This window comes from Peromyscus leucopus, chromosome 7 (assembly GCF_004664715.2).
Source record: "Peromyscus leucopus breed LL Stock chromosome 7, UCI_PerLeu_2.1, whole genome shotgun sequence".
Classification (NCBI taxonomy): Eukaryota; Metazoa; Chordata; class Mammalia; order Rodentia; family Cricetidae; genus Peromyscus; species Peromyscus leucopus.
In genome coordinates this window covers 107,337,215-107,348,782 of record NC_051069.1, presented here as the reverse complement: position 1 = coordinate 107,348,782, position 11,568 = coordinate 107,337,215, and the positions used below count along the sequence as shown (strand labels likewise).

General features: G+C 47.2%; 1 protein-coding gene across 1 annotated transcript in view; it reads right to left on the bottom strand.

The window, feature by feature from the left end:
- Positions 1 to 2,057: 2,057 nt before the first annotated feature.
- The window catches only part of Itga9 (integrin subunit alpha 9), a 279,440-nt gene continuing 269,929 nt past the window's right edge, over positions 2,058 to 11,568 (bottom strand). Inside the window, exon 29 of the mRNA XM_037208241.1 lies at positions 2,058 to 5,948. Coding sequence (XP_037064136.1) covers positions 5,850 to 5,948 — 99 coding nt within the window. The 3' untranslated portion in view covers positions 2,058 to 5,849. The remainder of the gene's footprint in view (positions 5,949 to 11,568) is intronic.

Below are 11,568 nucleotides of genomic sequence, written 5' to 3'. Positions count from 1 at the left end.
ATGATAAAATTACTTCAACTTTTCTGCACACTTAAAGTTTTTGTTTCTTATAGTAAAAATGTTACAAATATCTCCATGCAGATGAGGAGGCTGGGTACTTGAGAAGATATTCAGGCTTCTGACCTGGAATACATGTAGACATAGAAAAGCATGTTTAGAACAAAGAATAACATTTGAATCATTATTTATATTTTCATTTACATGCTAGGGATGTGTACATATCAGGGTGCATGTGTGGGAGTCAGAGGATACCTTTCAAGAGTTAGTTTTCTCCTTCTGCCATGAGGGTCCTGAGGACAGAACTCAGATTGGCAGGCTTGGCAGCAGGTGCCTTTACCTGCTGAGCTGTCTTGTTGTCCTAAGAATAAAACGTTTTAAGAACATATTAAGACCACTGAAAAAGCCTGGAGTGGTGGCACACACCTTTAATCCCAGCACTGGGAGGCAGAGGCAGGCGGAGCTCTGTGAGTTCGAGTCCAGCATGGTCTACAGAGTGAGTTCCAGGACAGCCAGGGCTACATAGTGAAACACTGTCTCAACCAACCACTGAAGAGATAACAGGAGTTGGAAATTCCCAAGCCAAAGCCTGAATGAAAGGCGGCAGTGGAGAGAGGCTCATGGGAAGAGATCCTCTCACTTCCATCCTAAGCCTATGCCAAAGCTAACAAAATGGAAGTTCAGTTTTCAGGGCCCTGTAGGACTCAGTGACCTATAAAGTGGCAGCTCACCTGGACATGGTGGCTCATAACTGTGATCTTATTACTTTAGAGGGTAAGGCAGGAGGATTCCAGATCCCAGGCCAGTCCGGGATATACGGCCAAATACCTAATCATGAATGAATGGGCAGATGGAAGAGCCAATCAGGAACAGGAATGCTGCCTCGGACCAGTACTCTCGAGGATGAGACTTTGTGGAAAGCTGCCATGGTGCTGAGCAGAGCACAGGGCAATGCAAGGATGCTGATGGAATCCCACCCTGGAGAGGAAGCCGCAGGCTGGCCTTGGAGAGCATTTGCTGTGCATATTCCATGGGTGGTCCATTAAACCCCAAAGCCCGACCCCAGATGGGAGCTTGGCAGAGGTGAAGGCAAGTGCTCTCTGCAGGAGCACACATCATCCTAGGCTTCAAAGAATGACCACAAAGACTTTCTAAGGAAAGTCACCAATCACCGGCCAACAGTAAATAAACAACTAATGAGCTGCATGAAGAACACACGCTCATGAATGGGAATCACGAGAGGAAAAAAAGAGCAGCCAGTGAGCTTAACTGCTGAGCCAGCTCTGCAGCCCATGTGTGAATTTAACAATGAAGTCTGTAGAGGACATTTTCGTACACGTGGAAGCTGTAACTGATGAACTAGGAAGCAAAGCCCAGTGGACTCCACAGAGCCAAAGGCTTATTCTTGAAAACGAGCAATATATTAGGTAGATTTTTGTTGGTAATATCTAGAGGGGGGGAATCCACAAATGAACAGTATTTGGGATAAGAATGAGGATGCAGCTAGCAAATGGATTTTAGAATCTAAGAAAACGCAGTGTCTGTAGATGTGTGTGAGAACCAGCAGAAAGCTTCCATGGGGCTGGACATGTTAGTGCTCTTGGTGGAATACTTGCTTGGAATAGGTTTGATTCCTACCCCCAAATAAACCAGATGTGGAGGCACACACCTGTAATCCTAGTACTTCAGAGACAGAGGCAGGAGGATTAGAAGTTTGGCCATCCTCGGCTACACAGCAAGTTTGAGGCTAGCCTGGGCAAATGCTCAATGACTTACAGATACATGTGAAAGAGGTCTGCTTGAGATGAGAAATCCACCTGTTTCATTGGGGTGTATTTCTCCCTAAACAGATAGACACCAGGCACATCCCCAGACAGGCAGACAATGCACAGAGAAGGTGGTACCCAAATTATGGGCTCGGGGACAGGTTCAGCGCCATCCTGTGGGGTGCTCCTGTGGGAGTGAGCAGCTCTTGGTGTGCTCTTCAATGCCCGTATCATATCGTATTGGAATTCCCTCTTCAGAACCTTACAAAGAAACGACAGTCAGAGACACTGGGGTCATTTGAAGCCATTTTTTTTTTTTTTTATTCCAAACACATTTTTGTAAACCTGGCATTTTCCAAACAGTGCAAGTGAATCAGAAGTGACTGCAGACACACGACACAGCGAGGCGGGACTGCCCTCCCACCCCAAATCCTCTCGGGCAGTGTGCGCCGTGTGGATACCTCAGTAAAGCTGCAGCCGTGCAGAGAGCGGGGGAGAGAGGGCGCCTGCCATGCAACAAACCACTCAGAAAGCTTAAACTCACACTGCCAGCCACACTGTGCACAACATCAGCACCAAACAAAGCAAACTGAACGGCAGCCAAATCCAGGTCAGTGTGCTGTGGAGAGCATCGCACCACATCGGGAGAGGCACTCAGTGTTCCCTTCATGTGCTGAAGACTCAGAAGACATTCCAGAAGGCTCACTAGGCCCCAGTCGGCTCTGCAGCCCTCCCTTCAGCCATTATCTTAGAAAATACTCCCTGTCGTGCATCTTACGACTCCATGTATTAAAAACCCACACCTATGAAAATTCTGTGTTCCCGAGGAGCTGTGAAATGATACTCAGTTTCTGCCTTTTGTTTACTAGAGGGATGGCTCTCCCAGAGCTTCGTGTGTGTTAGGCAAACATCCTGTTACTGAGCTGTCCATCCTTCCAATGACAATGTTTGGTAGCACCTCTAAATCTCAGGGAGTGGAAACTGGGCACTCCTTTCCTAGGTATATCAGGTATAAAGCTATCCTAACCTTAAATAAATGTGAATAACATTTCCACACCTTCCACACTGGGGCTTAACAGACAGCACACCACACAGCACCACTGGTCACTGGGGTGTCCCAGGAGCGTGGCTGCTGTTTGTTGAGAATATCTTGCCTTTAACAAGGTAGGTTACACAGTATTTGGTGTGGGGGACTTCACGCAGCCTGCCAAACCTCTGGGCACTGCCTGAGACCATGGTGATGGGGGACACAGGGTGTGTTGGTCAGTTGGCACAAAGCCAGCTACTCAGGTCCCCTCACTGGTGTTCTCCTGCTTCTAAATTTTGCAGCCTCTTTGTGGCAGGGACTCACCTCAGGGATGCTCCAGACTTTTCTTGAGTCCTATGTAAACTGAGAAGAATGGGGTCAATTTTTAAGGGGCATTGCATTAGTCAATTTTTTTTTTTGCAAGAGTCCTTTTTCATATTAAAAACAACAAACAAAACAGAGCATTTCAGTCCAGTCCAGAGAGCTGGTTAAAACCATGGAAGACACAGCTAAAAAACGGAAGCAGACAAATGATAGTGCCCATGAGAATGTCTGCCTGGCTTCCACAGAGTTCAGAGGCAAAAGGGTACAATGGGCCACTGAGACAACTGAAGAAAAGGGAAAGGGGGTATCGAACTTAAGGCCTCAGGAGTAGTAGTCTAGCGCTCTGACTTAACGCCACACACGGAGCCTTTCATTTCTTTATATCCTAATAGGCCACGCACTGGGTTTTTAAAAGACTGTTCTAGAGAGAGAACACAGACATATCTACACGCCTGCCCACTTGCCCTGATCGCCCGAAGAAGGCTGCAGTGAAGACGTTGAACTACTCAGGCGAGAGAATTCCAGACAGTGCTCCACTCCTCTGCCGAGCAGCCACACCCTGCCTCTCATGCACCTGGCACTCAGCATTAGCAGACAGGCAAAGACGCTTCCTACGGTGGCTGTTAGGATTTGCTTCTGGGGCTAGCTACCATGCAGTTTTCTTAAAATCTGCTTTATGGAATTGCAGTGCCTTATTAACACGTGACTACTCATGAGGGTGTACCATTCATGGCAGGGCACAAGTGGCTGGACGCCAGCTGAGTCTGCCCTTCCTTCCTGTCCACACTTCCTAAGGTGTGGCTCTGCTGGCTAACTGAACTGTGGACACGAGTCACCATTCTCCACTGACCCCGATGAAGCCACACCCTTTGCAGGAAGCAGGCCATTGGGGACAGATGCATTTGGCTAAAATTGCAGTGGTGCTGTTGTGGTCTCACTACCTAAGAATCTCAAATGATTTATTAAAGGAAACCATGATCCGATCCACACGTCACCATCACGGCACAGCTGCATGTGGGGTTCACGGAGAGTCCACACTCCACACCTACTGTGAGGTGGCTTACTACCGAGGCTGTGTTCTCTGGGGATCACCAGCAGCTTGCATAGCCCACAGTTCAGGCTGTACATGGCTGGTAAAGCCAAGACTCCTTTTCTTATTTCTTTTGATAAAACTTATGAACTGGTGTGCACTGGTTTCCTGGGCTGCCCCAGCCTTGCAGTGACCCCTGTTTCCATCCCTTGACTTCTAGGACCAGCTTTGACTTATGGCTTTTGGGTTTCCCAAAGCTGAAGATAGCATTCACTTGTTTGGGGCAGGGCAACACCAAAGCACTTGGCTCAGAGTTCTTTGCATGATTTCTGGGTCTCCCCAGTTGCCTCTGAAGTTGCCCTCTAGGGGACAGAGTCATCTTGTCTGCAAGAACCAAGGGCAGAAAGTTTATATCCCCTGCAGGTGTGGAACCACAAAAGCCCAGCTTCCTGACATCTGGTCAGGGTACTCTGAGCCTGACTTGGTGACCAGATCCAATTGGGCTGAAGTCACTTTGTGGATTATCCCCTAAAGTGACATTGTTGCTTGGCTTCCCCTACTTTCCTGTACTGTATTCTCCACTTCCTCACTGCTAGCTTCTGAGAAGACTTCCTCAATAACTTACTTGCACCCAAGTCCTTATTCCAGGCTTTGACTCTTAAGAATCCCACCTAAGACCTAAACATAAATCAAATGGGGCTATCCTCTCTGGGAAGGAATCTGCAACATTACCATTTGGGGACAGCAAGAGTGACAGAGGAAATGGAGACCCTTGAACTGAAGTTACATCACAAGGTAACATCTTATACACACAGACACGTCTTTGCTGAGAGAGCACAGCTTCAGTCCTGGGTTTTGAACCCTGGCGCATGGTGTCTGGGATGAGATGCTATTCTGAGGTTGACCAGTTGTCTATCCAGCGCTTGCTGACTCCAGAGGGAGGAGGGTGAGGTGCTTGCTTAATGCATCAGGGTGGTGCAGAGGATGAGGAAACCAGGCTTTTCATCTCAGCTCCTGCTGGCAATCTCCCAATGAGAGGTCCCTAAGAGAAAGCACTGATACTTCTTGAAGCGCTCTGCCCCGACTCCAGGTGATGACAATGGGAAATGTCTTAGATGGTCTTGCCATATCCACAGTGCTTTTGCAGTACTCCCAGCTTGGCGGATTCATTTCATGAGGTTTCTTTAGTTTATTTTATCTGCATTTTTTTTAACAGCAAGTTCCAAAGTACAATAAGTTCTTTCTTCTTTAAAATTTGTATGCAGGTACATGTATTTCCAAGATTTCAGTGCTTGAGTGAATTATAGAACTATTTAATAGAAATAATAAAACATTGATACAAATATAAAGACACAATCAATATAAAAGGCTTACATTTATAAAAAATACTTTTAGGTAACAGTTTTCCCCTGAGGGTTGACCACGCATTGTTGTATCCATAAATATTGCTTTGCTCTGTAGCTCATCTTTCCGAAGTTCTGAGTTTGTTTGTAAAGGGAAGTGGTGGTGGCCCCAGTCGTGTGACCTGGCTGGAGGTGGCCATCTCAGGTCGGCGCCGGGCTGGACAGGATGAGAAGAGGGCAGCATCAGTGAGGCCTCCGGAAAATCTGGAGAAGACTTCTTTCTTCCAAATATGGAAGATACAAAGATCAGGGACCACAGGCTGGTGACGGGAACATGAGGGCATCATGACTGGCACGGCGGGTCACTGGTTTTTCTGGACCCAGTCCCAACCATCTTCATTCTCTTTCCGGTTTTTTTCAGCTTCGATGATTTCTTTGTACCGTCTGCGGAAGAAGCCCATCTGAAAGACAGGAGAGGCTCTGGGTTAGGATGGCTTTGTATTCCCAGGCAGCCTGAGCTATGAGGAGGCAGGACCCAGCTCTTCCCAGGCCTGGGGAAGTGAGGAGAAAGAGTTTAGAAAATATACTGGCAAGCAAAGATCCACTTGGATCCACTTTTCAAGCCACACTGACTCCCTGTGGTCTCTCTCCCAGCAAGCTGTTCATTGCACAGGCATTTGGGAAAGTGTCCCCAAACTGAGTGCTGGGAAGCACCAGTTACTGGGTGTTTTTCAAATTTTTTTTTTTTGAGTGAAGAAAAAGATAAATATGTCATGGTCAGTGAAGTTTGGAAAAGCTGCATTCTTCTCGGCATTTGTGACATCAGCCACCTGTGGGCCTGTTTGACAAATATTGCTCTCACACGACAAACTTTTTAAAGTACGGGGTGTGTGTCTCATTTTGCCTTGCTGCCATCTAGAACTTCCTCTCATGCCTGTAGCATTTGTGATACATGGATAAGTGATACAAGAATACATGATACATGAACTCCATGCTAGCGTCAATAGCATGGATTCCTCTTGCCTCTGCATCCTGATTCAGGGTGGCAGTCTTTTCAGCCTTTTTCTTCTACCCCTGCCCTGAAATTGCATTTGGTCTGTGGCTCTTCACACTTGGTAAGATGAGTGTCTGGCGTATCTCACATAGCCATTACAACTGTTGCTGTCCAGTGTTTGAGCAATTTTTTGTAGCCTGTGATGGTTAAGACCAATTTTCAACCTGACAGAATCTAGAATCATCTCAGAGATGGGCCTCTGGGCATGCCTTATGGGTGGTGATCTTGATTAAACTGATTGGTGTGGAGAGACCCTTCTTTAAAAAAAATTATTTTTATGTGCATGAACACTTTTTCCATGTGCATGCTTATGTGTCACGTGCATGCAGTGCCTTAATAGGTCAGGCCAGAAGAGAGCATGGGATTTCCTGGAGTGAGAGTTATGGATGGCCATGAGCTCCTGCAAGGCAGAGAAGCAGGGGGAGATCAGAGATTTTCTTGTGACACCACACATCTTCTCCATTGAAGGGGGCTCTACCAGCCTAGCACCAGATGATACTGTCTCCCCACATTGTCAAGGAAACCTGTTACTCAATTCCAGCAGGTACCACAAGGCTGTGCAGTTTAAATGGCAGGGAAGGAACAGAGGTCTTTGAAGGACAGCTTGTAAGAGTCTGAGGAAACCTGTTATGGTTCATTCTGTCAACTTGACTCAACCTAGAATCACCTGAGAAGAGCATCTCAGTGAGAGACTGTCTGGATCAGGTTGGTTTGTGAGGGTTTGTTTCACTGTTAACTAAGAGAAGACCCAGCCCACTGTGGGCAGGACCATTTCCTAGGCTTGAGATCCTGGACTGAACAGGTGCAGAGAGTGAGCTGAGCAGAAGCAAGTACACATTCGTTTCTCTGCTTTTGACTATGGATGCTGTGTGACTGGCTGGTTCAGATTCCTGCAGCCTTCATTTTCCTGCAGTAATGGACCATAACCCAGACTATGAGCAGAAATAAACCCTTTTCCCTCTAAGTTGCTTTTTTGGGGTGGGGTGGTGGGATCCTTTATCACAGCAACAGATATGAAATCATGAAACTAAACATGGATATAAGGAGAAAGTGTCTTTAGCCTACACTTCTGGCTGCTGATGGTGTAATGATTCCATTGGCAACCCCAGGTGACTGTGGCACCAATCAAGGAGACTTGTGACATGCTGCCCCTGGGTCACTGTGTGTGTGTGTGTGTGTGTGTGTGTGTGTGTGTGTGTGTGTATCTGTGTGGCTATGTGCACATCACCACAGGTGCTTGCAGAGGCCACAAGAGGGCGTCAGATACCTAGAGCTGGAGTTACAGATGGTTGTAAGCCACCTAACATGGGTGCTCAGGACTGAACTTGAATCTTCTGGAAGAGCAAGTGCTCTTAACCACTGAGCTCCTTATTCATTCTAAAATGAAAACAAGATGGCTCACTTCTCATGCCCACGCCAGGCTGTGGTGAAAGGGTTTAGAGCAGCTAATTCAATGATGACGCTCACATGCTCATATCATCATGGGTGTCATTCTTCCACCAACAAAGTAAGGGCCCTGTCCTCTCCTGCAGACACCTGGACCAAGCTCTCTTCTTCGTGCAGAAACAGTCTTATAAACTCCACTCTCCCCTCCAGCACCCAGGGGTCTAAGAGTTCTGACCCCAGTCATCATCACCCTTTGATGACTATGTGCCTGGGAGGCTGAGTTGCCGTGGATGTGTATGTCTTCTCCAAAAGACCATTTCTTAAAACAGTGCATTCTTGTGGCTAGGGAAGGCAGACTGTAGCAGTACAGGCTGTGCACTGCGCACAAGAGCTCAGGGCTGCCAGATATCATAGAAAAGTTTGCAAGGACCATTTCCCAACAGATGGCAGTAGAGTGTCTTACTCTAACAAACCCAGAGTTTCAGGCAGATGAAGTGAAAGGGGCCAGAACAAAAGGGAGGACTTGGGAACGACCTAGTGGTGTAGCACCTATCTTGTCTGCACAGGGCCTTGGCTTCTATTCCCAGCAACACACACACACACACACACACACACACACACACACACACACACACACTTTAAGATAGTGTATCACCATGTAGCTCTGGCTGGCCTAGTACTTGCTATGTAGACCAGGCTGGTCTCAAACTCAGGGACCCACCTGCCTCTGCCTACTGAATTCTGGGACTAAAGGTGTGTACTAACAGGCCTGGCTGATAACCCAAATATTGAAGGGAAATAAACAAATTCAACACAAAGTAAAAACAAAAAATGACCCTATTATTAACAACTGGAGAATCAGTAGCATGATATATTTTACTTTTACAAAGCACACACCTTTAGTCCCAGCACTCGGGAGGCAGAGGCAGGCAGATCTCTGTGAGTTCGAGACCAGCCTGGGCTACAGAGTGAGTTGCAGAAAAGGTGCAACGCTACACAGAGAAACCCTGTCTCGAAAAACCAAAGGAAAAAAAAAAAGCCTTTCTAGGGCTGGGCTGTTGCTTTTTGGTGTGCATCAGGTTCAGTCTCTAATACTAAGTACTAAAGAGCTTTCCCCTGGCTTGAGGCATGGTTGACAGATTTAAAAATATGTGTAAGGTACTAAACATGATGTTTTGATATATGTATATGTTGAGAAATGTCTGCTATGAACAGGCTAAAGAACTTGGCCATTGTCTCATATTGTAACATTTGTATGTTAAGAGTGCATCAGTGTTAATCTTAGCAAACTTCAAGGACCAAATAAAAATTTTAGTCTCATGTTAAAGTATGGATACACTGTAAAGCAGAGATAATTATCATTATCATCACCGTCATCATCGTCATCATCATCATTATTGTTGTTTTTGAGATAGGGTCTCTGTGTAGTCATGTCCTGGAACTCATTCTGAAGACTAGGCTGGCTTTGAACTCAGAGATCACCTGCCTCTCTGCCTTCTGAGTGCTGGGATCAAAGGCGTGCATCAGCACTACCCAGCTAGGGAGAGCAAATTATGAAATGCCCCCAAACTTGCAAGATTTCATGTTCTTTTCTCTCTTACAGGTCTCCCTTGGGCACACATACCTGCTTTTATTAGCACGCCTGGGTATTCGGGAGGAATTCTGGGAAGTCTTGGGCTGCCAACTAAGCCCACCCTGAAGACTTCTGGGAAATGGTTAATAACAAACATAGGCTGTACCCATAGCGACCTCACAGTTCTACCCAGTGGAGTCAGTTGTTTCTCCCTAACCCTTTCTGGACTCTCCCAAGGCTTGTGTTCCAGGAGGGGTCAGATGTTTTGTTTATAATTATCCTATTTGCAGGAGAAACGTCTGTCCTATGAGGAGACTTCATGACTAGCTTCAAGGTTTGTTCAGCTGGAGGCCTCGAGAAGCAGAGTACCTTTTGGTCCCAACAGTAACCCCAGAGAGCAGCTCCCAGATGCCTCCTGTAGACTAACATGATGTGTCTCCAAGCCTGCCAGAAAATCGGCAAAGTGGAAGATTGGTCTCAGTTGTCCTTAGGTGGGTGCTGGGTGAGTCAATAAACCCAGAGGAAGAAATAAGAACTGACCCAGTTCTGAGGTACTCAGTCCTGGTCCAGCCCACTTCAGGGTAATAAGAACGGCAAGACAACTCCAAGGGCATCTGGTCTCTTGGGGGTGCCTCTCTGTGCACTGGCCTTTGGAGTGTTTCTTGGGCAGCCATTCCAATGACCTGGGGCACACTCTTCCATTGAACTAGCTCTGGCCTTGTGTTTATGGACCTCTTAGTTAACTTGGCTGTTTACATAGCACGTCTCCATCTCAAGATGTTGAGGATACAGTATCAGACTAATATTTATCTCCAAATATAAACCAATCCCACCACACGTCACTGGCACTTGTTTTTTTTGGGGGGGTGGTGGTGGTTTGGGAGTATGTGTCCATGTGTGTCATGACTATACCCGCTTTTGAAAGGTGGGATGGTTTTCTTAGCCTGTATTGGAGGCAAGGTGGTGAGCCTTCTGGAGTGGCCGCCAAACCTTACACGTTCTCTGTGCCACTCTGCAGATGTACATTTGCTAAGCATTTTTGTCGTGAGTCACAAGTGATGCTCTCCAATAAAAACCATGCTCTCTAAGAAAGCTCTAGACTACAAGGCTCTTGGAATGGTTCCAGCCGATGGAGGCCTTCAAGTAGCTCTGTCAGGGGGGCAGCCAAGCCCTTTCTGCACCCCATCTCTTGGTCACTTGACCAGGCAGAACTGGCTCTTCCTGGCCAAACAACGGCACTGTTTCAAATCATCTTGTTTTGAAAAAGTATCAATCAGGAAAGAAAAGAGACGGAAGGTCCTTGGTTGAGGGTAGTGGATGAGCTACTCCACTAAAAGGTGGCCTGTGTGTCTGGCAAACTGCAAACAAGGAGGGACTGGTTTGGGAAAGGGGCAGAGGGATGCAGGGAGGCATTTTCCTTCTAAAGGGCAAATGCCTGAGCATGTTGTCTCTCTCTCTCTGCTTAGCTGGCATTAATGAGTTGAAGGTGTTTCTCAGACATGCTGGCCCTATGCTGTTGTACCTCTGAGCAGTTCAACCTTCCCGTGAACGGGCCTCTAGGAAGAGGCACCAGGCTGGGGTATCTTCCAACCCAGCCAGGGGCTGAAGCAAGGGAGAGGGGATGCTTTTGAATTTTCTCTCTTGAAAGAGTTTCATGTTTCAAAGTCTTCCTCCTGCGCAGTGGTTTGGCAGGCTACTGTAATCCTCGCACATGAAGTTTAAATTACATTTCCCAGTGTCCACGGATGGCTCAGCTCTGAGAAGGTTGATTAGGATCCATTTCAGGGCTTTGCTTAGCTTGGGGCCCTGCTGTGGATTTTGTGTAGGAGCCAGGTCCTTTGGCTGCCAAGCGTGAGAGAGTCTGGGCCATCAGCAGGCCCTTTTAGAAGGTCCTGGGGAGCGTAAGGGCAGGGTCTAGAGGGGAGGCTGGGTGGGCTGAGCACACTCTGGGGAAGGCATTTGTGGAACCCTGAGGGGTTTCTATTTCAGATAGACAGGAATCTCACAGGACACATGTCACAAGGATCAGGGGCCAGTGAACAAGGCCAAGTATTGTTTGCTCCTCTCT